General features: G+C 35.1%; 4 protein-coding genes across 7 annotated transcripts; all 4 read left to right on the top strand.

Moving 5' to 3' along the window:
• The first annotated feature begins 2,780 nt into the window (after positions 1 to 2,780).
• LOC145164132 (uncharacterized) lies at positions 2,781 to 9,596 on the top strand. Of its 4 annotated transcripts, none has more exons than XM_079082868.1 (10): positions 2,783 to 3,052; positions 4,036 to 4,675; positions 5,338 to 6,466; positions 6,562 to 6,885; positions 6,963 to 7,084; positions 7,746 to 7,885; positions 7,961 to 8,555; positions 8,720 to 8,786; positions 8,880 to 8,975; positions 9,299 to 9,596. In XM_079082868.1, the coding sequence occupies exons 6-9, from the start codon at positions 7,748 to 7,750 to the stop codon at positions 8,884 to 8,886; spliced, it is 807 nt and encodes a 268-aa protein (XP_078938994.1). In that variant the 5' UTR covers positions 2,783 to 3,052; positions 4,036 to 4,675; positions 5,338 to 6,466; positions 6,562 to 6,885; positions 6,963 to 7,084; positions 7,746 to 7,747; the 3' UTR covers positions 8,887 to 8,975; positions 9,299 to 9,596. The 4 variants fall into 4 exon arrangements, with proteins under 4 accessions (XP_078938984.1, XP_078938988.1, XP_078938994.1 ...); XM_079082866.1 differs by having other exon boundaries at positions 2,784 to 3,052; positions 6,963 to 7,118; XM_079082858.1 differs by having other exon boundaries at positions 2,781 to 3,052; positions 6,963 to 7,885.
• LOC145126831 (disease resistance protein RPV1-like) lies at positions 4,143 to 7,322 on the top strand. Its single transcript, XM_079062118.1, has 5 exons — positions 4,143 to 4,675; positions 5,338 to 5,507; positions 5,605 to 6,377; positions 6,562 to 6,885; positions 6,963 to 7,322. The coding sequence occupies exons 1-5, from the start codon at positions 4,143 to 4,145 to the stop codon at positions 7,320 to 7,322; spliced, it is 2,160 nt and encodes a 719-aa protein (XP_078918244.1).
• Positions 9,597 to 18,943: 9,347 nt separating the features above from the next.
• LOC145126825 (disease resistance protein RUN1-like) lies at positions 18,944 to 22,602 on the top strand. The gene is made up of 5 exons (XM_079062112.1): positions 18,944 to 19,520; positions 20,269 to 21,310; positions 21,495 to 21,818; positions 21,896 to 22,505; positions 22,583 to 22,602. The coding sequence occupies exons 1-5, from the start codon at positions 18,988 to 18,990 to the stop codon at positions 22,600 to 22,602; spliced, it is 2,529 nt and encodes an 842-aa protein (XP_078918238.1). The 5' UTR covers positions 18,944 to 18,987.
• A 24-nt stretch (positions 22,603 to 22,626) lies between these two features.
• On the top strand, positions 22,627 to 23,903 carry LOC145108439 (uncharacterized). The gene is made up of 3 exons (XM_079045469.1): positions 22,627 to 22,822; positions 22,913 to 23,513; positions 23,730 to 23,903. The coding sequence occupies exons 1-3, from the start codon at positions 22,700 to 22,702 to the stop codon at positions 23,804 to 23,806; spliced, it is 801 nt and encodes a 266-aa protein (XP_078901595.1). The 5' UTR covers positions 22,627 to 22,699; the 3' UTR covers positions 23,807 to 23,903.
• The last annotated feature ends 2,941 nt before the right edge of the window (positions 23,904 to 26,844 follow it).

Below are 26,844 nucleotides of genomic sequence, written 5' to 3'. Positions count from 1 at the left end.
TTCTGAAGTAAACAATTGAACAAGAAAAGCAGCCATGAAACATGCATCCGGGAAATATGGATCACCTCTCCTTTTCCACCTTTTTGACTTGCTTTTCTTCTATGTTTTCTGCCATGTTTTCTGCCTTTTGACCAGCCCAATGGCTTCACACTCAACACTTAATTAACTCCAAATGTATTTTATAAGTGAATTTGAGAATGCAGCTAGGCAGCACCATGAAAACCATTGCTGTTGCCAAATTTATGAGTGATCGATAGCTTAAATTTTTTCATGTGATATTTCAGCAATTCTTATAATTAGGTGTGTATTCTGAAAAAAGAAAACAATTTTTTATGATAATATATATATATATATATATATATATATATATATATATATATTTTAATAATTAAATGACAGTTTACAAAGAGGGATGAGTGGACTCTGCTAGACACATTACTGTTGGTGACACATTAGCAGCAAGTCCTTGCTATATGATAATTTTCATTATAATGTTAAAATATGTTTTTAATGTGTTTGAAGTCGAAAAAAGGTTTTAGTGTAAAATTTTCACAAAAATGTTATAGGTTATAGTGTTATTGTTGGAGTTGGTCTAAATAAAGAAGCACCGCTTTATATATATATATATATATATATATATATATATATATATATATATATATATATATATATATTTCTAAAATTTCAAAGAAAAGACTGTACACAAATTGGTATTAATTCTCGATTTTTAATATCCATGAGTTTATTAATTGTTTTATGATGATGTTTAGAAAGATATAATAAGTTTCAGTTAAATATGTAATTAGAAGTATTATTAAAGATCTTGTATTCTTGTGTCAAGTTTTATTTTCTAAATATACGACAAATTATGTAAATACTTGGATAGTCCTTGGTTTTGGGGTTTAGTTAACAAATCATTAATGAGACGTTGATTAGTCATGTCTCCCTTTTTGGTTACTTTGCTCCATTGGATAACATTAATTTTCTCAATGAGTTATAGGAAAATTAGTTGTGTGAAACAAGTCATGTTTATTTTCTTACTTCTAAGAAAAAAGGAAAAAATAATTTTTAAGATTTAGAAGAACTACACATGGTATTTTTGGTATGGTTCTAATGCAATTTGATTATATATAGAATACTAGATAAACATCAAGATATATAAATGTCAGCAACTTGTTAATTTTGGTATAAATTAATATTGAAGTGTTTAAAGTATGACATTGTTTTGCCTGTTTACTTGCCATCAAATAACATTTTGATTGATTGTAGAAAAAAGAAGATAAAAATAAAATGTCATAGTCCATGTGATGTGGTTTGGATGTTAGGATATAATTAAGGTTTGTAGGTCATGACCTTTTTGTTTCTTCGTAGTTTCTTTACACATATCACCGCCTCGTGCCCTCATAAGCGAAAATCCTGGCATATTGAGTTTTATGGGGTTATTTATGGTTTCACGATTATATCATATGTCATGCTCTGAATGATGTTTGACCTGATAATTTACTATTCCTTTTAGGAAATTGTGAATAAGATAAGATTTTGAAATCATCTCCTTATAAGTAACCCAAATTCGAATCATGGTGGTTTCAAACATATATAACTAGGAGTTTGGGTTGTGAAATTATTATGAATAGGGCCAATTAGCACATCTCTTATGGCGAACCCTTTACACATATATAACAGTGAACATGATGCGATTTTAGGACCACAAGAGACGAGAAATGAAACAATTTCTAATTAAAATTTTAGCCTTTAGCCTTTTACCCAATACACCATAGCCCATGAAATATGAAACCATTTTAGTTTTTTTTTTTTTGTTCCTTTTCAGCCCACAATCGAAATTTGGTGACATAATAGTTTTGGTTCATAAACACAATCATAGCCATAATCTTGGACTCTTATGAATTTGATTCACCAAAAAAAATCATAGTCATAAACATTCATAATAACATAAAAGAATCTTAAACATCTATGATAACAAATTCAAAGCTTAGTCAAAGTCAAATGAATATCAGTGAACTAATAATATTAGAAGTAATAGATAATATAGTATAATCATTTAATATTTTAATAAATATAATTATAGTGGTGTGGTTAGTGTTTTTAGAGTCGGTTGCTAAGGTAAAATTGCATCTAGCCGACTTTGATTGGTCTTCACTAAATTAAAAACCGCAGAGTCAATTTTTGTATCGGCATCTGTTTGTTGCGGGTTTTTCGGTTTCTTTTAGATCAGTTTGATTTTTGCTCGCCCTATCCATATCCTCGCAAATCTAGGAACCTATAGTGGACGGTCGGCGAACCAAAGTTGTGATGAGTTAGTTTGAAACTAATTAAACTCAATAGTTAAATGTAAACATCCATTGTTAGTCGTTATCTTTTATTTTAGGATAATGATAACTTATCAACCAGGGAAATGATAATTACCAAAAATAAAGGATAAACCCTAAGAATAAAGAGGAACCGATCATAAGAGATTCGACTCTCTTCTCTCATTTTTTTTGTTCTCTCCAAAACCCCTATTTCTGATCCTCTCTATTCTCGCCCTAAAAGTCTCGCAAGTTTCAGATTTTGGTAACGATCAATCAAAGAAGAAGGTTGTGTTTATTGCGTGGATCGTACTCTTGGGGTGCGACTTCATGAAATGAACCTTGGTTTGGGTTCTAGCTCATCCAAACGACGCCAAGAAGATGGTTCTAATCAAACCCCCACCAATGCATATATTTAAGGCAAAGCTATGACAAAAAGAAATTTTAGACTAAAACCGTAATATTTTGACAACGACAAGGACCATTCCTGTAATTTACTCAAGAAAATCTAATATCACTAAAAGAGGAAATATCGTGAAAGGTAAAAAGAAAAACCCAACATTGTCTCAGTGTCTCACCTCTGTCGCTGGTTCCTTTCTTTCCTCGTTGACTCGCCGTATACCAGCCGACTTGGCGCCGTTCGCTCTGGATTTTTCACTCGACGTCCTTCTCAATCGCGTTGCTGTTGGATCGTCCGCTATTTTCTCTGCTTCAGGTGTCGCTGTAGCTCTGTAGGCTGTATGCAGGTAACTGTGAATGAACATTCTTTGAAGTTAGTTTCACATGTTGTTAGACAATTATATCTTATTAATCAAAAATTACATCATAATTATTTGTTTTAATTTTAATTAGGGATTGAAATTTCGATTATTTCAGTTGGGATAGTACAGAGTTCAACATTGACTTCTTAATTCCTCTCTCTATATATTCCAACTCACAAAGACAATGAATAAACTTTAATATGCGATTGTAATTGTTGTGCTTTTAGTTGTGTTATATGAAACAGGTGTATTTTCAACTTTCAGATGCTTTTACTTTTGGCCATTTTCAGATGCTGTAATTACAAGTACGGTTTGGTTGACATAAAATTTTGTTCCAGGAGGAGCACAAAGCAATGCTTTCACATGGTTTTTTAAAATAAAAAAGATGCAACTCAAAATTGACGATGATGTATATATTCTTCTGTATGATGTGAATTTATCTCTAAAGTTTTATCTAGTATAGACCTTGTAATTAAAAGCTTAGAGATGGTGAGACTTGTTACATTCAAAAACTTATCATGTGGAGCAACCCATCAATATTCTATACTAGATTTAATGATACAAAATTTCACATTTCAAAAGATTGTTCTTGTTCATTCCAGGGACTTTTTCTTGCTTTTGGGTCTTTTAATTGATGGTGTTTATTATTTGTTTAAAAAATAGTAGGGATGTCTATGATAGTTACAAGTAGGATTTGGCTAACTTGAAGTCCTGTTCTGTGGGTAGAAAAATAGGTTAACCAATCTAATTAACTGAGTAACCAAACATTAAACAATTCCCATCTTAATGTTATGACGATTCTATATCAATACATAGCTGCACATATATTGGTTCTTTCTGTTTGTTTGTTGTTTTCAAAGCATATTAAATTCAGATAAAAAGTTTGGGGGTGCATATGGTTTGTTATTCAAACACTTAAAAGTTTTATTTTGTAGAAAATAAAGTAATAATTTTGATTTTCTGTACAGACATTATGTATGGGATCCTGAGATTGAGGCAGAAGTGAGCAAAGCGTTGGTAAAAAAGCTTCAGAGGTTATTGGGAAGGGTGAAGGGTCATTAATCCATAACTCATAATGGTCGTTCTCCATGAAATTTCTGAAGGAGCTTCATCTTCTTCTTCAACTCATGGTCATAGATACGACGTATTTTTAAGTTTTAGAGGTGTTGACACTCGTAATAGCTTCACTAATCACCTTTATAATGCCCTCACGCATGCCAATATCAATACCTTCTTGGATGATGAAGAGATTGAAACAGGGGAAGATCTGAAACCAGAATTGGAGAGTGCCATTAAATCATCTAGGGCTTTTGTTATTGTGCTGTCAAAGAATTATGCTGACTCCACGTGGTGTCTTGACGAATTGGTGCTGATCGTTGAGCAACATATGACATCCAATCATATTGTTATTCCTGTCTTTTATCATGTTGAGCCCACACATGTCAGGAAACAAGAAGGTAGCTTCGGAGATGCAATGGCTAAACATAAAAAGATGATGGAGGTGGAGACAGATGGAAATAAAATAAGTAAATTGGCTCAAAAGATGGATCGATGGAATAAAGCGCTTACAGAAGTTGCTAATTTAAAAGGAAAGGACGTAAATGGCAGGTAACGACTTTCTTACCCTACTTCCATAATACTCTTTTAATTTTGTTTAATTAACACATGAAAAGTCAATATCATCTTCTCCTTCTCCTTTTGCATTTCAATATCATATCATCAAATAGGCATATTTTTTATGCATTTAAGTTTGGATATAGATATGCTTGAATTGAATCTAATTTTTGCAACTATGTGATCTCATAAATTAATTTCCTATAGGCAGGTTAAACCATCCTACTAACTTTAACACATTTTCTATGCATTTATCATTTTAAAATAAATAAATTCATTGAGATAAACCATTTTAATGAGCTTATAATTTGTTTTATGTATAAACCAAATTTTGAACGACCCTAATGCATATATTATTTGTATATCATTTTACCTTCAAATCATATCATTCTTTATTATGACATTTCAAGGCTCTTACTTGTGTAACTTGTAAGTAGTAAAGGTTAACCTATTATTATTCACCGACATTTTGGTCCTATTCTAATTTGAACTTGCACATCAAGTGAAAAGATAATAATATTTGTGATGTGCAAAACTTAATTAAATAATAGCTTAATCATATAAATTTGATTTGGATCTTTGGAAAACTTAGATCTCCAATATGGCATGTTAGTTTTTGGAATTTGTTTGTGGTTCTTACTAAAATCGAATTTCAGGCTAGATGTGGAGTTTATTGATGAAATTGTTACGGACATCTTCGCTAGATTACACATATCCTCAAGGTTTCCACTGCCACAGCTTATTGGGATGGAGAATTCCATTAAATTCATTACATCATGGCTAAAAGATGCATCCTCACATACCACAGATATAATCACCATCTTTGGTATGGGTGGCATCGGAAAGACTTCTTTAGCTAAATATGTCTATGGGTTACATTTTCATGAGTTCGACACAAGCAACTTTATTGAAAATATAAATAGGAGATGTGAAAAAATTGATGGGTTGCTTGATTTACAAAAAACAACTCTATGATGACATTTCAAAGCGAAGTTCAGTTCAAGCTCATGATGATTCTATAAACACCTCGATGATAGAGAATGCAGTATCTTGTAAAAAGGTGTTTCTAGTTCTTGATGATATTGGTAGTCTTGACCAATTAGATGCATTACTTGGAAGCAAAAGCTTTCATCCAGGAACCAAAATCATAATAACAACAAAGGATGCATGGTTGACAAAGAGCTGTGCACTATTCAAAACACACGTTCAACCTAAACATGAAATGTATGAGCTTAAAGTCTTATCTGAGATCGATTCACAAAGACTTTTTTGTTTTCATGCATTCATGTGCAATGATCCCAAGAAAGGTTATGAAGAGGCGTCTGAAAAACTTGTGAAATATTGCCAGGGACATTCAATGGTTTTAAAAGTTTTGGGCGAAAATCTACATAATCGAGATGTAACTTATTGGGAGGGATACATAGAAGGGCTAAAGAAAGAGAATGGTTCCCCTATAAATAATGTCTTGAGAATGAGCTTCGACTCTTTGCCATTCAAAAATGATAAGGACTTGTTTAAGCACATTGTTTGTTTTTTTGTTGGAATGGAAAGAGATGTTACTGAAACAATATTAAATGCATGTGATATAGACACAAGATCCGGGATCACAAATCTTATTGACAGATGCCTTCTTACTATCAGATGGAATAACGAATTAATGATGCATCAGTTGGTTCAAGAGATGGGAAGATTCCTAGTACGTGAAGAATCGCTTGACAGACCATGGGAACGAAGTCGATTATGGTGTCATGAGGAGTCATTCAAAGTGTTGAAACAAAAAAAAAAGTAAGAGTTCATGTATACTTGTTTAATGCATATTGTATTTTTATATACATGTTTTATAATATTTTAAAATATTTTTGAATCCCATTTCTTCTTAGGTTATGGAAAATGTTCTAGGCCTCACCCTTGACATGAAAATGCTTGAGAAAGGGAAGTTACATGGATCACTTGAGTTGAAAACAGATGCACTGAGTAAGATGGATAGTCTAATGCTGCTACAACTCAATTATGTGCACATAACCGGCTCTTACAAGAATTTTCCCACAGAATTAAGATGGTTGTGCATGCATGGGTTCCCTTTAAAGTCTATACCTTCAAACTTACCGATTGAGAATATGGTTGCTTTTGACATGTCATATAGCAATATTGAGTCATTTGGGATTTTTTATAGCTATCCACAACAATCTCATAAGAGGCTAAAGGTATCTTATCTCCATTTACTAGTTTATTATGTCGAGTGGATGTAATTCACAACTATTTTAATTTATCTGAATTTCAGCAATTGAAAGGATCAAGCTCAAAAGACAAAAGGTTGCTTGGATCGTTGAAGATTCTTAATTTAAGTTCATGTGAACAACTTCGTAGTCTTGGTGGCTTTGACCATCTCCCTTCACTTGAGAGGTTAATACTTAAAGGTTGCATTGGTTTACTTGAGGTTTGTGAATCAATTCAACAAAGTCGTGAACTCGTCCTTATTGATTTTAGCTACTGCAACAAGCTTCAAAATTTTCCAAGAAGCATAGGCATGTTAAAGAAGGTTAAAACATTGTCGCTAGAGGGGTGTAGTCTTCGTGAATCTCAAATCGAGATTAGGAATACGGATTCAATAGAAATCTCAAGGCTAACAACATTGTCATAAATACAGAAACGTCTTCCCCTTCCATTCTCGAGGCTATACCAAGTGATTTGAAGTTCTTTACGATTCTTTTACCGAGAACTTTAGTGAAGTTGTCACTTACAAATAATAATTTGTTTACCGAATCCTTTCCCATGGACTTCAGTTGCCTATCCATGTTAGAGGAATTATATATAGATGAAAATCCTATTGTTTCCATGCCCAATTGTGTGAGTAGCCTTCCTAGGCTTAACGTGCTTAGTATGTCATACTGTTATAAGCTGATGTCAGTCGAACATCCTCCACATACACTAACAAATTTAACTATACTTTTTGGTTCTAGTTCTAAGCCTTTGCTACGAAAAATTGTATTTGATCCACAAATGTCCCCACTTGAGTTCTTTATAGACTCGAAGATGTTTACACCTTCGTCGTTTGAATTTGAAGGCATGGTGAAATTCCAACCAATGGCAGATGTTGAGGAAAAGGTGCTGCGTAGTTTGGGCTGGACAGAGCTAAACTTCCTTAACGAAAGGCGTGTGCGGACTGAAATTTGGTTTAGAGATACGGAGGAGTCTGAAATCCAGGTTTTATCTAGTTAACTATGTTTTTTTGTGAATATATATGTATATATAATTAATGAAGGTGGTTGTATTTGGCAGATGTATTATGAATTTGGAATATTTAGCACAATTTATGGAGGCGAAGAGATGCCGAATTGGATTACAAATAGAAGCATGGGGTCGTCAATATCATTTACAACCCCATCATCTCCTAACAAGTTTAGAGGATTAAATTTCTGCTGTGTGCTGACCTCTGGATTTATGAATCAGCTCCTTGATTTGCCAGTGATCATAATTAATAATATAACAAAGAACCTCACCTGGATATACCAACATTACCTTGACATTGTCTATCTTGGTGACAAGTGTTTTACATTGTTAAGCCATTGGATGTTTGGGATGAATGAGATGGAATGTGGTGACCACGTTACTGTTACTGTGCCCATACCATATTTATATGTTGATCAAGTTACAAAGGAGTGTGGGGTGGGTTTTGTTAATGAGAATGGAAGCAAGGATGAAGAAGATGATGCATTGGGTTATTACAAGTCATGGAATCACATCATTGGTGGAGATCTCACCGGATTTCAGTTTAAAACAGGAGAATACACCCTACACACCCGGAGATTTATGGAGCATGGCAATGAAGTGGATCAATATTATCATGAACTTGTAGATGGTGCCTGCTATAAAGGTTGATGTCATTTACTAATATCAGAGTTAAATTTTTTTATTTTTCTTATGGAGAAATATATTGTCTATTTACATAACTTCCATAAGTTGAGTAAACAACAGTTTATCCAAGTGGATGTATGTAAGTAATAATTAGTGTATTACTTTTTTATCTGTTTTCATCAGAGAAGCCACAGGGGTTTAGAGCTTTATCCCAAAATGGAAGCTCTCCCAAAATGGTGACACATGTGAGGTATTCTTCTGACACCCAAATCTTTCTCTCATCACATGAATAAAAGGTACACACAGCCTTATATGTTACCATCGACTCTATTAATTGGTTCAGGATGTAACAAAATAAAAAGAGTATCAACCTTGCGATGGATCTTTGAAAGTGTCAAAATCAAAACGGACTTTGAAATGGCAACATCAAAATGTACTGGTATGTTCAGCAACTGTTCACATTCATAGGTTCTAATCTTTAGTCATAAGCAACATGTTGAACTCGCCCAAAAGTTTAATGAGTGGGAGCATAATAAATGCAGTGGGAGCATAAAAATACATGTAAAACCAATGTACTTTGTTTTAAGGCTTCTTTTTTCTGTTCTTTCTCTCATGTCTCGGTAATATCTCATTATATCTGTGAAATAATGTGATTTTTGTTTCTGAGTAGTATGGTGTTTTGTGATTTTTCTGTTCGATTAGTATAGGATGATGTTTTATGATTTTGTGTCTGATTGTGATTCTTCATTTTGATCACATTAGATTCTGAGGTTTTGATTGTGGTGGTTGTCAAAATACTCAAGGCAGAAATCCGTGAACGACTCAAGGTCATTAGGAATGGCTCATAAGTGATCCTCTTTCCATCGTATCTTATTCTTTCAAATTTCAGTTTTTTTTAAGAACGGTTGTTTCAAGAAGGCAATCTTATAAACGATTGTTTCAAGAAGCTAGTCATTCGGTAGATGAAAATTATATGCCACAATTATTGTAATTGATAAAATTGGCACAATTATTGTGTTAGATCTATGTGTTTATGTATGTATTTGTGTGTTTCATGTTATGTGTTGTGAATATGATATGAAAACTTGTTGAAACACCATAAAACTCGAAATATCCACTAAACTTGGTGATGTTTGCAAACTAAAATACATTATGTAACTTATTATGAAGTTGAAAGAAACAAACATGTTGAGGATGTGGAAAACTAACTAAAACCGTATAAGGGGCCATTTTTGACAAATAAGCAAAAATGTGATGCCTTTATGATGCTCACGGTTTTTCAAGGACCAAAAAGACTCATTTTTATATAAAAATGGGTCTTAGGGATATTCACGGTTTTAAAGGGGCCAAAAGTGTAAATTTTCACAAAATGGGCTTAAGTTTGGGCCTTCACGGTTTCATGGGCTAAATTTGTAAACTGTTGACTTTTGTGGGATAAATTGTCATTTTAAACAAATTTGAGCCAAAAATGTAAATTTTCGGTTAAATGAGCTGAAAATGTCAATTTTATTAAACTTGGGCCAAATGAGTTAATTTCCATAAATTTGGGCCGAAAATGTTATTTCTAACAAAAGTGGGCTAAAAATGTTATTTTATTTGAAATAAGTCCTTAAATGTAAACTTTTGGTCTTAAGGGACCTAAAGTGTTAGTCTTACCAAAAATGTGCCTAAATTGTAAATTTTCGGCTTATTGGGCCAAAAATGTCATTTTTACAAAAAATGGGCCTTTTATGTCATTTTGGTAAACAATTGAGCTAAAACAAACAACATAATAACAAACGAACTAAATACGTCATTTACATGCTTATTGGGCCTGGAATATACATTACATGTTTATTGGGCCTTAGTGGTACATTTACATGCTTATTGGGTCTGGAATATACATTACATGTTTATTGGGCCTTAGTGGTCCATTTACATTCTTATTGGGCCTGTAATATACATTACATGTTTATTGGGCCTTTGTGGTCCATTTACATGCTTATTGGGCCTGGAATATACATTACATGTTTATTGGGCCTTTGTGGTCCATTTACATGCTTATTGGGCCTGGGAAATACATCACATGTTTAGTGGGCCTTAGTTGTCCTTTTACATGTTCATTGGGCCTGGGAAATACATCACATGTTTATTGGGCCATAGTTGTCCAATTACATGCTTGTTGGGCCTCATACATTCACATACTTACTCGTTGGGCTTTGTAAACTTAAAACATACACAGAAACATTATTTACTACATTACATAGTATAATACAATATACGCGTAAATTCAGTTAAGGCTCTTGTGAGACATTTCATTTGTTCGTACCTATCTAGTGTACAACCTTAAGTCTGTAATTATAACCAGAGTCTCCTGGAGGGAGAGCGAGAGTTCGTGTATAGATTTATACGAGGTTTACACCCCACACCTGAGCTGTTCGCTACAGTTAGACTAGGTCAGTCTAGGGTGACAAACCTTACCTTAAACAAGTCGGCGCCTGAAAAACGTCATGACAGGCGGATCAGTAATATCAAGTATGGTTATAACGACTCACATAGAGATTAACTCCTTTATAAATTTACGGAATACATATACAATTTTGATGATATAAAAACATACATACATTGGTACTCGGTCTTAGGGTTTTAAGACCACGACACTTTTATAAACAGAAAATATCGGATTTTCTGGGAAAACATACAATTATACAACACCTCCTATTTACAACAGGAAATATAGGATTTTATGGAATACTCACTTTATACATATTCAAACGAAACACACATGCTTTAATACAAGAGTTGACAGAAAACTTTCAATCCATTTTTACAGAAAATATCGGATTTTCTGGTGTTACGAAGTGATACAAAACTTTTCATTCAAACATGCTTATGAACTCACCAACATTATATATGTTGTCTTTTTCAAAATAACTTGTATTATCAGGAAATCGTTAAGCAGGTGGACTTCGAGAACATATGGATTTTGTTGCATTTTGTAGCAATCATACACTTTTATTTTTGGATGTAACTTTTGTAAACAATTACAATGATGTAAACCCATTATTGTTGTATTATGCTATGTGTGGTGATGATGATGTTATGTTTCATTTATATTCACTGTGATGATATTCCATGATAAAGTCACCCAAGCCCTCGGCCGTTTCCGCCGTCTGGTTCGGGGTGTGACACAAACTAGATAATTCTTCGAATAAGAGGTCTCACACTACAACGGTTGGACTCGAACAAGAGTTGTGCAATAGAGTTAAAACCTAACTCTCTAAAATTATTTAGTTCCCAGGATATGTAACTTAGCATATTCGTTTACTAGTTAGCAGAAGCTAGTTAGAACTCCTAAAAGCACAAAGTAAGCAGCATTCGAGCATCAAGTAATCAGAACGAAGCATAACCCTATCAGGCCATCCTATTACTGATTGGTCAATACTAGCATCCAATTCTACAAGCTCATACAGCAGACATATAAATGCATTTCTCCTAGATCCTTATCCTTAATCTAGCATGCGATTAACAAATTCACAATTCAAAACATTTCATAAACATGTGTGAGTATTTTGGGAAAACTTACTTGAGCTCGGCTGATTGCATGCACCACACCCTTTCTTATTTAGAAAACATTTTCTTAAAATATATTTCTTTTTGAAAACTTGACCGAATCCTCATTTTAAGTTCAGACACTCCTCGAGTGTGCCCGAATCCCTCAAACCAAGGCTCTGATACCAACTTGAAACATCCAAAAATTATGACCCAAAATTTTCATTTTTGATTTAAGTAAAAATAGTATTCAAAAACATTGTTCATATAACCCAATAAAATAAGTATGTCAAACATCATAAAAATCAGAGTATGTGCCATAAACAGAATCCATGTGGTGTGTACGATGCAGTCATCCCGAGCTCTTCCCCTTGGAACCGGAAGTACTTGAAACATAAACTAAAACCATAAGCACAAAGCTTAGTGATTTCCCCAAGATACTACATACCAAACATAGCATATAACTGGCTCCGCCCATACTTGCATAAGGGGCCCCACCCAATGAGATACTGGCCCATCCACACTTGCAATACTGGCCCCGCCCACACTCGCAATATGGCCCCACCCAATAAACATACATATACAAGCACATACAAGTATCACACATACAACACATATATTGACATAACCAATCAAAGGTCGGCCTTGGTGCCTTAGACCCACCAACCCAGTGAGGAAACTCACCTCAAAAAGCTGAATGAAATGAATGATCACTGAATGTTGGTCCTACCACTCCTCGAGCTATCAATTTCCACATAAAAATTAATTAGCATTTGGGATCTACATCATAACCAAAAATCCCTACTTAGGGTAAAAAGACCATTTCACCCCTATCCTAACTTAGTCCAAGAAAGAAGCCAATAACCACAATCCAATTAGGCCCAAGAGTTACACAATCTAATAAGGCCCAAAATATGGCCCAATTTCAAATTTTGCCTAATCCCTTCACATGGGCCTTAGACCAAGGCCCAATAATGCTCCCCTAGCCCAAAGGTTCGATTTTAGATGGCCCACTAAGGCCCAAATCAACAATGTCCATTGAAGTAGCCCAACCGAGGCCCACAAGACACAAAGGTTAATTCATTGAGTATGCGGGCCGTACTCAACTATACGCTAAGCGTACAGGCTACATGACTTGTACGCTGCACGTACACATACTTGTAACGCCATGTTTAGAATTGTTTCCCATTGCGGGGTGGTGATCAAGGGTATATTAGCAGGCTTAGAACCCTTGTAGAATTGAGGTTTGGGCTCATTTGAAGGTCGATGATGTCATTTGGATGATTTGGGTATTCAGTTTGTATTTTGGAGCCGAAGGATATCGGTAAAGGCATTGGTTCGGGCCTTTTATGAATATTGGATTTTATTTCTGTTAGTTTTCAGGCTAAATAAAGTTGATATAAGTGTAGGGCTTCTCGTTACCTTTCCGTGGATATAAATAACGTCAAAATCGGAGTTATAACGAAGAAGTTATGACCATTTGAAGTTAGAAGGGTTTGGGTCGAACCGGGTATCCAAGGCGTACGAGATGTGTATGCATGGCTTACTTGGGTATTATGGGCGCGGGTGCATTTGGGAACGCCCTGCGTTCCCCAAAGGAATGCACTGCATTCGTTAGGTGAGATTAAAACCCTAATTTAGGGTCTTGGACCCTATTTAAACACCATAACTCACCTCCAACCCTCATTTCCTTCAACCTCGATCCTCTCTAGCCCTAAGAACGAAACCCTAGTCTCCATTTGAGCATTTTCTGAGCTTCATGGTGATTTTGTGTGTTTTTGGTGCTTAAGAAGGAAGAAGGAACTTCTTCAAGGGTCATTGCTTGACTTGCAGCTTTTGGATGCAGGCTTTATGCCTCTAGATCTATCTTCTAGAGGTATAAAGTCTCAACCTTGACAAATCATTCATATAGATCTAGCTAAGTGGTATTTTGTTATGGTTTTGGTCTCTTTGAGGTGGTTCTTCTGAGTAGAAGTTACTCCAGAACCTTTGAGCTTCACATTTGGTCCTTATTGAGGTTATGGAGTCATAAAGTTTGGATCTTGATGGGTATAAACCTTCCATGCATGATTTGGTAGTCATTTGATGAAGTTTGGGACTTAGGGTTTTGATTTGGGCCCCATTGAGTTATGTTAAATCATAAAGTTTGAAAGTTTATGACTTAAGAGGTCCCTTGAAATCAGATATGGAAGTTTGGATTGAAGTCTTAAGGTATTAAGAAGTTTTTAAGACATTTTGGGGTGATTTTGACCTTTGGGGTTCATCTTTTGTGTTGGGCTTCATTAAGCCATGCAAATGCTTAAAGCCTTCGACTTTATGGATTAAGTTGCTTATATTGAGCTATTATAAGATTTTGAACATTTGGCTTAAGGCATTAAGCCATTGGATTAAGAAGTTGGAAGTTATCGGGAATGTCGTGCATTCCTCTGTGGAGCACAGCGCGTTCCGGCTGGGAGCCCCGATGTTAAGCAGCGGCGAATGCATGGACGAACGCCATGCGTTCGTCTGGTCAGTGGGTTTTTGGGCTTTTTGAAGTTGGACTCTTTTGGGAATGGGCTTCGTTTGGGATGGGTTGTTTCTTTGGGCTATGAATTATTTGGTTGGGCTCTGGTTGGTCCTCAGGACTATGAGTGGGCCTTAGGTTTGGTTTGGGCCTCGGGTTGTCTTGTTGGCCATTAGTGGGCCTTGAGCTAAGTATGAGTTGGGCCCATTAAGGAAAGGGTAAAATAGTCTTTTACCTTAGGAGTCGGGACTTAAGAGTTGAGACCACGGTTAATGGATTATGGCATAATTATTAATTGGGATTTATTTGTTGTTAGTTGGCGCAAGGTTATCTGGTTCAGCGGTGCAAGCTGTCATTTGCGTATCAGCGGATTGATGTGAGTTTTCCTCACTGTACTCAAGGGTCTAAGGCACCAAGGTCGGCCCTTTGGATTGTTATCCTGGTTTATCTTATGATTGAGTACTGTTATGATCTGTTAGATCGGTATCCTGGTAGATAGGATGTTGCTATGTTGTTATGATCTGTTAGATCGGTCTCCTGGTAGATAGGATGTTGCTATGCTTGGTGATCTGTAGATCTGTTTGTCTGGATGTAGACTGTCATATGATTATCTGTTATATGTGCACATGTTTGGTCGGTGGCTGAGGCTTCACTACTCTATACGTAAGCCAACAGGCCGGGGCATTCCTACCCGATGGTTGAATGGGCCCGAGGGTATTCCATCCCGAGGATGATTGGACCCATTGTATGTTGGCATTCCAATCCGATGGTTGAGGGCCTGGGGTATTCCAACCCGATGGTTGACTGGACCATAGTATGTTGGCATTCCAACCCGATGGTTGAGGGCCTGGGGTATTCTAACCCGATGGTTGATTGGATCCATAGTATGATGTTTGTGATATGTGTTATTTGTTTTGTGTTGGTACTTTGGGGGAACTCACTAAGCTTTGTGCTTACAGTTTTGTTTATGGTTTCAGGTTATTCAGATGATTCGTGCCAAGGCGAAGGCGTGAATGTACACATCCTTGGTTTGCAACATATTGGATCTTGGGAGACTCTGATTTTAAATCATGTTTTGGGAAACAATGTTTTTGTGAACACTTTTGTTAAAAAATGGGTTTTTTGTGAACACTTTCAAGTCAGCAACATACTATGAACCATAGGTTATAAAACTTTTCCTATGAACTAATTGAATCATAAGAATAAGAGAAATAGATTGTTGTAGTAAACAATCTTGAATTCCTCCTTTAAACCTTTGGTAGCAAGCGCCATAAGTGTCGCACCTCTAATGACTCAAAAACAAACCTATCAACCAAGGAAAAACTATAGAGAGCGAGGGAGGGACCAAAATTTTGTTTAAGGCACTTTGAAGGAAGGCCTGGTTGAAATTTAACCCTAAGGAGGGTTTATATAGGTGCTAGGAAGGTATTGGATAAGACAAGTATCTCCAAGATACTACCAATTTCATTTTTTTCTCTGACAAAAATCGCCACCACCAACATCTCATAGCCAACAAAGTCACCTTCATTTCAGATCCCTGTTAAAACCTTAACAATAGTCGTCTTTCTAGATTTTAGTGGTAGTTGCCAAACATGTTTTTCGACGAGGTTTTGGGTGGTTCTCTTTGAGGGTTTATGTTGGGGTTGAGGGAGTCGACCGTTGTTGATCTCATTTGTAATGGTAGGCCGTAAGTGAACTTCGATGAGATGAGATGGCGCGATGACAATGGTGGCCGATTGAGGAACCGGCCAAGAGGGTTTGGATCGAACCTCTTGGTGGTTCGATTAATGGTGATAGTGTCGAGTTTGGTTGGCAGGAAGGTGGTCCGACGTTGTTCTTGTTTTATGGCGTCTGTTTCTAGTTTTCCGACAAGAGTATACTTTGGAGAGAGAGAGAGAGAGAGAGAGAGAGAGAGAGAGAGAGAGAGAGAGAGAGAGAGAGAGAGAGAGAGATAATGTGTATGTGTGTAAGAGAGAGAGATGATCTATTTTGTATTTAGTTATCTATAAAGAAAAAGAAAAGTTAAATAAGGGCAAGTTAGTAGTTCAGGACAAAATCCACAGAGAAATGTTTTTACAAAATTCACAAGGTTTAGACCAAAATCCGAAAAAAAATAAAGACCATTCCGACCAGTTTTGTTTATTTTTCTAATAATATTTCTATGATTTACAAGTTTTGCATTGATAAATTATGAAAATTTTGGTCACTTTTTGGTATTTGTTACAAAGTGTGATAGATTATTTACATCAAAAAATGACCATTCCGACAATTTATTTTAAATAATTGTATTAATAAAATATTATCGGTCATGTCATTGGTTGTAAGAATAATTAAAAAAAATAAAACCTTAAATACGTATAAAATATCATTTATTGGAAAAGGATAATAATAAAAAAAAGAAATATCGTTCGATCCAACAGTTTGTTTCATCTCTCTCACCTCTCCCTTACCTCCTCGTTGACCCACCATTTACCGGTCAACAGTTTGTTTCATCGTTCTCGGTCACGTCTCCGTTGGTTCGTCCGCTATTCTCGACGCTATTCTCGACGCTTCAGGTCTCTACTGCAGCTCTGTAAACAGGTAACTGTGAAGGCACACTTTTACAAGTTAGTTTCACTTTCACACGTTGTTAGATAAATTTTATCTTATCGATCATAAATCACTTCATAATCTTTTGTTTGTTAATTAACAGGTGATTGACAATTCGATTATCAAAATTACATTTTTTCTATTTTTTTCAATTAGGATAAGTATAGACTATAGAGTCGAACATGTGCTTCTTTAATTGCTCTATATTTTCCCATTCACAAACACGATTATCTACACTTGAATCTATTTGTTCCTGAACAATGAATTTTAATCTCATAATGAAAAAGCTTGAGTATTCGATTGTAATAATGCTAACTTCCTGGTGATGTTCTTCTTTTGCAAAACTTGCTTATCTGTTGAAGTACTTTCGGGTGTTATATTCTTTGACTCAAAATTAGGTTTTTGCTAGTGTAGAGATCCTAGTAATGCTCCATTTACATACAAATGAGCTGAATTAGGTTTTGTTTGTGCTGCAACTTTGATTAAGGGATTTCTTTGTAGATATAACATCTACAATGTTTGTCAATGGTCAATGAAACCTACTTGTAACTTTAATCACTTTTGTCACATAATTGAGCTATCATTGACATGCTCATAGTTGCATGCAGAAGGGAAAATCAGGCTTTGCTGAACAGTCCTTGTTCATGCTGTACTTTTAGTTGTCTTACATGCATAAAGTAATTCAAATTGGACTACTTTTGGCCACTTTAATTCTCATTTGTGTGTTTGGTTCAATTCTTTAACAATCTTTTCATGTGGTTGTTGTAATAACAAGTAGGATTTGGTTAACTTGAAATCGTGTTCTAGGTGTAATATTAAAAATGAAGATGCAACTCAAAATTGGCGATGATATCTATATCCTTGTGTATAAAGTGTGTTTACTTCGAATGTTTAATTTAGTATAAGACTTCGTAATCAAAAGCTAAGAAACGATGTGACTTGTTAGTCTAAAAAATATCATCTGATGCTATGAAGCTAGATCTGGTGATAGATAAATTCATATTTGGAAAGATTGTTCTTGCCAATTTCGAGGATCTATAACTATTTATGTCATGAAACTTATTATTGATTCCCTATGGATCTTTTAATTGTTTGATAATAACTAATGGATGTTTGGAAATTGTCTATACATTTTGCGATACCTTTCATAGTATGTAAATATGTAATGGTGTTTTGCTTGAGAATTACTTGAGTGAACTTTAGATGAATTTTTTTTAGAAAATATTAGGAATGTCAATGGTGGGTTAATCAGATCAAAATAAACGTTTTGTAGCTTAATTGAATAGATTGGTTCAATATTCTCTTGCACCGAACATAACCTGGAAAACACAGGTTAAACCAATCTAATTAACTAAGTAACCAATTTAAAAAAAAAAAAAAAAATTCAATCTCAATGTTATGGTGATTCTATATCACTACATAGTTGTATATATGCTGGTTACTTCTGAAGCATAATAAATTCACATGGAAAACTTTGGAGGTGCGTATGTATTGATAATTAAATACTTATAAACATTTATTTTGTAGAATCTAAGTTATAATTGTTGATGTTTAGATTGTATTATTAGACTTAAGTTGCATAGTTATTAATAGTTTGGATTTTCTGTAGAGACATTATGTATGGGTTCCTGAGATTGAGGCAAAAGTGAGGAAAGCGTTGGATTCAAAAGCTTTAGAACACAATACTTTCTTTTGTGAGACACAAGAGATGAACGGTGAAACCAACATTCATAACTGATGATGTCTTAAGGAAGAGTCTGAGAGCATATTGGGAATTAAATACACAAAATCTTGGGAAAGGTGAAGGCTCATCAACCCATAAATCATAATGGTTGTTCTTCATGAAATTTCCCAAGGATCTTCATCTTCTTCATCAACTCATGGTCATAGATATGACGTATTTTTAAGTTTTAGAGGTGTTGACACTCGTCATAGTTTCACTAATCACCTTTATAACGCCCTCATGCATGCCAATATAACTACCTTCTTTGATGATGAAGAGATTGAAACTGGGGAAAAATTGAAACCAGATCTGGAGAGTGCCATTAAAGCATCTAGGGCTTCTGTTATTGTGTTGTCTAAGAACTATGCTTCTTCCACGTGGTGTCTTGATGAGTTGGTGTTGATCCTTGAGCAACGTAAGACATCCGACCATATTGTTATCCCTATCTTTTATCATGTTGAGCCAACACATGTTAGGAACCAACAAAGTAGCTTTGGAGATGCAATGGCTAAACATAGGCACATGATGGAGGCAGAAACAAATGTAAATAAAAGAAGTCAATGGGATGAAAAGATGCTCAAATGGAATAAAGCTCTTAGAGATCTTGCTGATTTAAAAGGGAAGGATGCAAATGGCAGGTAACCACTTTCTTACCCATATTTCTATACTGCTTTGGTATTGTCTAATTAATGCATGAAAAGTCAATATCATCTTCTCCTTATAACCATATGCATTTCAATATGTTTCTTCATAATCATTAAATAGGCATATTTTTTAAGCATTTAAATGTGAATAAAGAGATGTTTAAAATGAATCTAGTTTTTGCATTTATGTGATCTCATACATTAATTCATATAGGTTGGTTAAAGCATCCTGCTACATTTAACAATTTCCTATATCAGAAATAAATTAATTTAGATATACCATTTAAATTTTCATGATGTTTACTTTTTCTTTTGTAAAAAAAAAAAATTTGAACGGTTGTAATGCATCTACTATTTTTATATCATTTTAGCTTCATGTCATATAATCTTTTAATGCTCTTAATGGTAAGCTGTAAACATTCACCAAAGTTATATTTTAGTTTGATGGTTTTGTAGGAAACACAATGAAATTTGGTGGCTGGTTAATGAAATCTTGTATTACATTGGTGGCTCTGGTCTTATTGTGGATAATAACAGGATGATAATTTTGACCTAGCTTGCACATTAGATGATTCTATAGTTATAATTGTAAATGTGAAAATATATATGATGTGAAAAAATTAATTAAATAATAGCTTGATATGATATAATTTTTATTTGGATCTTTGGAAAAATTAGATCTTCAATATGGCATGTAAGTTTTGGATTGTGTTTTGTGATTCTGACTAGAATAAAATTCCAGGCTAGAGGTGGAGTTTATCGATGAAGTTATTAAGGACATCTTCAGTAGATTACGCATATCCTCTATATTTCCACTGCCACAACTTATTGGGGTGGACAATTCCATTGAATTCATCACTTCATGGCTAAAAGATGCATCCTCAAATACGACAGATGTGCTCACTATTTTAGGTATGGGTGGGATCGGGAAGACTTCTTTGGCCAAGTATGTCTATGCGTTATATTCTCAAGAATTTGACACAAGAAGCTTCATTGAAGATATCAGTAGGAGATGCGATGAAAAATCTAAAGGGATACTTGATGTGCAAAAACAACTCTATGATGACATTTCAAAACGAAGTTCACTTCAAGTTTATGATGATTCTACATACACCTCAATGATAGAGGATGCAGTAGCCCGTAAAAGAGTATTTCTAGTTCTTGATGATATTTGTAGTCTTGACCAATTAGATGCCTTACTTGGAAGAAAAGGTTTTCATCCTGGAAGTAAAATCGTAATAACAACAAAGGATGCATGGTTGACAGAGAGTTGTGAACTATTCAAAATGAATGGTACACTCAAGCATGCAACATACAAGCTCGAAGGCCTAGTTGAGATCGAATCACAAAAGATTTTTTGTTTTCATGCATTCATGTGCAACTATCCCAAAGCAGGCTACGAAGAGGTGTTAAACGAGCTAGTGAAGTATTGCAAAGGACATCCAATGGCTCTTAAAGTTTTGGGTAGGTCTCTACACAATCGAGATGTAACATATTGGGAGGGGTACATAGACAGGCTAAAGAAAGAAAATGATTCCCCTATAAACAATGTCTTGAGAATGAGTTTTGACTCTTTGCCATCAGAAAATGATAAGGAGTTGTTTAAGCATATTGCTTGTATTTTTGTTGGAATGGATATACATGTTACTGTAACAATATTAGAGGCATGTGATAAAGAAACAAAAACTGGGATCACGAATCTCATTGACAGATTCCTTCTTAGTATAGGATGGAAGAATGAGTTGCTGATGCATCAGTTGGTTCAGGAGATGGGAAGATTTGTGGTACGTTAAGAATCATTTTACAAGCCATGGGATCGAAGTCGATTATGGGGTCATGAGTCATTTGGAGTGTTGACACAAAAAAATGTAAGAGGTTATGAATACTTGTTTAAAGCATTTTTTATTTCTATATATTTTTCTATAACATTTGAAATTTTGAATTATTTTGTATCCCATTTCTTCTTAGGGTACAGAAAATGTTCTAGGCCTCACCCTTGACATGAGAATGCTTGAGAAAGAGAAGTTACATGGAACTCTTGAGTTGAAAACAGATGCACTGAGTAAGATGGATAGGCTAATGCTGCTACAACTCAATTATGTGAAAATAACCGGATCTTACAAGAATTTTCCAGAAGAATTAAGATGGTTGTGTATGCATGGGTTCCATTTGAAGTCTATACCTTCAGACTTACCCATGGAGAATCTGGTTGCTCTTGACATGTCATATAGTAGTATTGAATCATTTGGGATATTTTGTAGTTATCCACAACGACTTAATAATAAGCTAAAGGTAACTTATCTCTATTTATTACTCTTTTATGTCGAGTAGATAAAATTTACTACTATTCTAACTTAACTTTGTTTTAGAAATTGATTGGATCGTGCTCAAAAGACAAAAGGTTGCTTAAATCGTTGAAGATTCTTAATTTAAGTTTTTGTGAACAACTTCGTAGTCTTGGTGGCTTCGAGCATCTACCTAAACTGGAGAGCTTGATACTTAGAGGATGCTTTGGTTTGCTTGAGGTTTGTGAATCAATTGAGCTGTGTGATGAACTTGTCCTTGTTGACCTAAGCTATTGCAACAAGCTTAGAAAACTTCCAAGAATCATAGGCATGTTAAAGAAGGTTAAAACATTGTTGCTAAACGGATGTAATCTCGGTGAATCTCGAATCAAGATTAGGGATATGGATTCAAGGAACAAGCTCAAGGGTGATAGCATTTCATTAAACACAAAAATGTCTTCCTCCTCCATTCTCAAGGCCATACCAAGTGATCAGAAGTTCTTTACGATTCATTTACCGAGATCTTTAGTAGAGTTGTCAGTTGAAAATAATAATTTGTCTACCGAATCCTTTCCCATGGACTTCAGTTGCCTATCCATGTTAGAGGCTTTATATTTAGATAACAATCCTATTGTTTCCATGCCCAACTGTGTGAGAAACCTTCCTAGGATCGAGCTTCTTTCTATGAATAACTGTAATATGTTGACGTCCGTTGAGCATCTTCCACATATACTAAAAGTTTTGATCCTTGTTCCTTATTCTCGCGAGCAGCCTTCATTACAGAAAGTTGAATTTGATCCAGAAATGTCCCCACTTAGGATTTTATCAGGGTACACGTTGTGTGCTCTTTCGTCGTTTGAATTTGAAGGGATAATCAAAATCCAACCAATGACAGGTGTTGAGGGAAGGATATTATGTAGTTTGGGCTGGACTAAGGTACACTTCCTTAACAAACAAATCCGAGTTTGCTCTGATACAGTATTTAGAGGATCAGAGGAATCTGAAATTCAGGTTTGCTCTAAGTTAACAATATGCCTTTTTGTAAATATGTATTCATATATTGTTATTATGGTAATTTATGAAGGTGGTTGCATTTGGCAGATGTATTATGAATTTGGAATATTCAGCACAATTTATGGAGGCCAAGAGATGCCGAATTGGATTACAGATAGAAGCATGGGGCCATCAATATCATTTACCATCCCATCATCTCCTAACAACCTCAGAGGATTGAATTTCTGCTATGTGCAGATGGCAAGTGTTAATGTCCAATATTTGCCGGTGATCGAAATTAATAATATAACAAAGAACCTCACCTGGATATACCAACATTACATTGAAACTGTCAATGTGGGTGAAGAGTATTTCACATTCTCAAGCCATTGGATGTTTGGGACGGATGAGATGGCATGTGGTGACAAAATTAATATTAACCTGTGGCATAAACGATTTTTTAATGATAATAAACCAGTTACTAAGGAGTGTGGGGTTAATATTATGTATGATAATGGAGACAAGGATGAAGAAGAAGAAGATGCACTGGATTATTACAAGTCATGGAATCACATTATTGGTGGAGATTTGACCGGATTTCAGACAACAACAGGAGAATACATACTGCACACCTATAGTTTTACGCGGAATGGCTTTGAATTAAATGGATTTATTCATCAACTGGTTGATTATGGTTCCAAATATAAAGGTAGATGCCATAAACAAATTATTTTTGTCATGTTTGTTATTATTATATCTAATATCAGACTTGGATTTTTTTATTTATTTATTGGTTTTTTAATCTTTCTTAACGAGAAATACTTGTCTATTCACATAACAACATCCGCATGTTAAAACAACAATTTGTGCAAAGGGATGTATGTGAATAGTAATTAATGTATTACTTTTTATCTTTTGTCATCAGATGAGTACATGTGGTTTAGAGCTTTATCTCAAAAGAAGTCTGGCATACTTGGTGAGGAACGTGAGGTGTACTTTTGAGTTTTGACACCCAAATATTTCTATTACGAATTTTTTCTTATAGCATCAGTAAAACCATGTATTCTTAATTTCATATTGTGTCACTTACACTGTACTCTAAGGTAAAAATCTGTCAGGTTGAGGATTAATCACCATTTCCTATACTTGTGATGATGGTATATGCAAGGAATATGCATAAATGTGATTGATATACATATAAAGATATGCCAGTTTCAATTGATATTCTCATGTCTTTTATGTCAACAATAAACTACCACACTTTAGAAACCGTTCGTACCAAGAATGTATATTGTCAGTTGCTACCTGGAGCATTTACGTTCCCAAATGTAGCTTAAGTTGTATATAGATTAATACGTGTTGTAAAATACGACGGATCCAAATTGACTTAAATAATATTAGCTCAATGCGGAATGGGATCAAAAATTATCAAAGCGTAATAATCACAACGTAATACGAATAAAATAAATAGAATAGAGACACAGGAATTTACGTGGAAACCCAAATCGGGAAAAAACCACGGGCGGAGGAAGCCGAGAAACAATTCACTATAATTTACAGTGTTTAAAGGGATTATGAAAGAGATTACAAATAGAGTGGGAGAGCAAAATATACGGTGGTGTATCAATATATATATATATATATATATATATATATATATATATATATATATATATATATATATATATATATATATTTGATTTTGGTTCGTGGGTTCTTGGGTTGAGGTTATAAGTTCTATGACTTAGGCTATTTATAGCCAAAACATAAAATATGAAAGGAAAGAAAGAAGATGTCCAAAATTGTAGGCGGAAAAGGTTTGTAGGCGCCTACCATCCATTCTTCATTCCAAAATTAACATATATATATTATAATATTAACCACCGTCCATTCTCATTTCCAAATTCACACTTATATTACTATTCATAGTCAAACTATGAATAGTAAATGATAAGTTACGGAAATAACCCGTGAACTATTTGCCACTTGCTAATTTTGGAGGTAACTGTTCCACAATCTCGACCTTGACATCAAAATTAAGCAAGTCATGCTTTACGATTAGTCAAAACCTATAGCTCATCAAACTCTAAAACTTCCATAAGAACCTGCAATTTTATATAGAGAAAAAATTGTTTCCGAAAAAATAAATAATACTTCCTCCACCTACGAGCCTTCAGGCTCAACTGCGATCAGAAACACCCACCATGTCCAAACATAATTTGAACTTGGCTATAGGAAGACTTTTAGTGAACATATCAGCGGGATTATAATCTGTATGAATCTTGTCCACAACACAATCACCTTTTTCAATGATATCCCGCACAAAATGATAACGAATATCAATATGCTTTGTTCGGTCATGAAACATTTGATCTTTACTCAAGAAAATAGCACTCTGGTTGTCACAGAAAACTGTGGTCACCTTTATTCTATCATCGAGTTCTCCAAATAACCCCTTTAACAAGATATCTTCCTTAACTGATTCTGTAATCGCCATGTACTCTGCCTCGGTAGAAGACAGGGCAACTGTAGACTGTAACTGGGCTTTCCAACTAACAGCACTAGAGTATGGAACACGTGCCATGTAAGCCATATCAGTCTCATTAGTAGGACTCAAAGGGGATGATAGCTTGAAATGAGCTGCAAAAGGTGTGTTGACAGACTTTGCTTCGTGCATACTGAAGCGTCTTAGGACTTTCTCAATATAACTTTTCTGAGAAAGATGCAAGATCCTAGACTTCCTGTCACGAATAATTTCCATACCTAAAATCTTTTTGGTAGCTCCTAAGTCCTTCATTTCAAATTCAGCTTTCAACTGGTCTTTTAACTTCTGAATCTCCTTCATATCTTTCGCTGCAATCAACATGTCATCCACGTACAAGAGTAAGTAGATCTTTGAACCATTGTCACCTTTCTTGAAATAAATGCAGCTATCATAGGTGCACCTGCTGAATTTGTGACTGGTCATGAAAGAATCGAACCTCTTGTACCATTGTCTAGGAGACTGCTTGAGGCCATAAAGAGATTTGTTCAATTTGCATACGTAGTTCTCCTTTCCAGGAACTGCAAAACCTTCAGGTTGTTGCATAAAAATCTCTTCCTCAAGCTCACCATTTAGGAAAGCTGTAGTGACATCAAGTTGTTCTAACTCAAAATCGTTAGAAGCAACCAACCCCAACAATACACGAATGGAAGTATGTTTGACAACTAGGGAATAAATGTCAGTGTAATCAATACCAGGAATCTGACTGTAGCCTTTAGCTACTAACCGAGCTTTGTATCTTGGTTTATCATTTGGGTTGACAGGTTCCTTGAGCTTGTAGACCCACTTGCATTTAACTGGTCTCTTCCCTTTCGGAATAGGAACTAAATTCCAAGTACTGTTTCGCTGCAAGGATTCCATCTCATTTTGCATAGCGAGCATCCAATCATTTGAGTCTTCAGATTTGATAGCCTCGTCATAATTTGCAGGCTCCATTGCAGACTCAATATTATCAGCAACAATAAAAGCATAGGCAACCAAATCAGATTCAGCATACCTCTTCGGAGGAATAATCTGTCTTCTCGGTCTATCTCTTGCAATGCTTGGAGTAGTAGCTTGTGGTTGTGAAGGTGTTGAATCTTCACCAACAACATGCTCATCCGACGAAGAAGAATCTTGATGCTGATTTGTACTCTGATTAGTGGTAGGTGAAGTAGGAAGCTCCACCTCCATTTGAGCATTCTCTTTATTTGCTTTGGATGATACATCTGATGCATCTGTTCTTTTAGAAGAGTCAGCAACTGGTTGAAATATAGCAGACTCATCAAAAGTAACATCTCTTGAGTGATAATTTTCTTCAAATCAAAGCTCCATAACTTGTAACCCTTTACACCTTGATTGTACCCAAGAAAAACGCATTTGATTGCTCTTGGTTCTAGCTTCCCATTGTCAACTCGTGCATACGCTGGACATCCGAATGGTTTTAAATCTGAATAATTTGCAGGTTTACCGGACCATAATTCAAACGGAGTTTTCTTCTCGATTGCTCGTGACGGTG

This window comes from Lactuca virosa, chromosome 1 (genome assembly GCF_052849685.1).
Source record: "Lactuca virosa cultivar CGN04683 chromosome 1, Lactuca_virosa_CGN04683_v6, whole genome shotgun sequence".
Taxonomy (NCBI): domain Eukaryota; kingdom Viridiplantae; phylum Streptophyta; class Magnoliopsida; order Asterales; family Asteraceae; genus Lactuca; species Lactuca virosa.
Note: the sequence above shows the minus strand (reverse complement) of the source record. Positions and strands in the feature narration are given on the sequence as shown.

What these genes read in the sequence shown, in the direction of transcription:
- LOC145126831 (XM_079062118.1), top strand. Translation starts at nt 4,143, where the DNA reads ATGGTCGTTCTCCATGAAATTTCTGAAGGAGCTTCATCTTCTTCTTCA. An exon ending in GGAAAGGACGTAAATGGCAG is followed by an intron (nt 4,676 to 5,337) that starts GTAACGACTTTC and finishes ATCGAATTTCAG; the next exon opens with GCTAGATGTGGAGTTTATTG. An exon ending in AGATATAATCACCATCTTTG is followed by an intron (nt 5,508 to 5,604) that starts GTATGGGTGGCA and finishes AAATATAAATAG; the next exon opens with GAGATGTGAAAAAATTGATG.
- LOC145164132 (XM_079082858.1), top strand. Translation starts at nt 7,454, where the DNA reads ATGGACTTCAGTTGCCTATCCATGTTAGAGGAATTATATATAGATGAA. An exon ending in CGGAGGAGTCTGAAATCCAG is followed by an intron (nt 7,886 to 7,960) that starts GTTTTATCTAGT and finishes TGTATTTGGCAG; the next exon opens with ATGTATTATGAATTTGGAAT. An exon ending in AGATGGTGCCTGCTATAAAG is followed by an intron (nt 8,556 to 8,719) that starts GTTGATGTCATT and finishes TGTTTTCATCAG; the next exon opens with AGAAGCCACAGGGGTTTAGA.
- LOC145126825 (XM_079062112.1), top strand. Translation starts at nt 18,988, where the DNA reads ATGGTTGTTCTTCATGAAATTTCCCAAGGATCTTCATCTTCTTCATCA. An exon ending in GGGAAGGATGCAAATGGCAG is followed by an intron (nt 19,521 to 20,268) that starts GTAACCACTTTC and finishes ATAAAATTCCAG; the next exon opens with GCTAGAGGTGGAGTTTATCG. An exon ending in GCTTCTTTCTATGAATAACT is followed by an intron (nt 22,506 to 22,582) that starts GTAATATGTTGA and finishes TCTCGCGAGCAG; the next exon opens with CCTTCATTACAGAAAGTTGA.
- LOC145108439 (XM_079045469.1), top strand. Translation starts at nt 22,700, where the DNA reads ATGACAGGTGTTGAGGGAAGGATATTATGTAGTTTGGGCTGGACTAAG. An exon ending in CAGAGGAATCTGAAATTCAG is followed by an intron (nt 22,823 to 22,912) that starts GTTTGCTCTAAG and finishes TGCATTTGGCAG; the next exon opens with ATGTATTATGAATTTGGAAT. An exon ending in TTATGGTTCCAAATATAAAG is followed by an intron (nt 23,514 to 23,729) that starts GTAGATGCCATA and finishes TTTTGTCATCAG; the next exon opens with ATGAGTACATGTGGTTTAGA.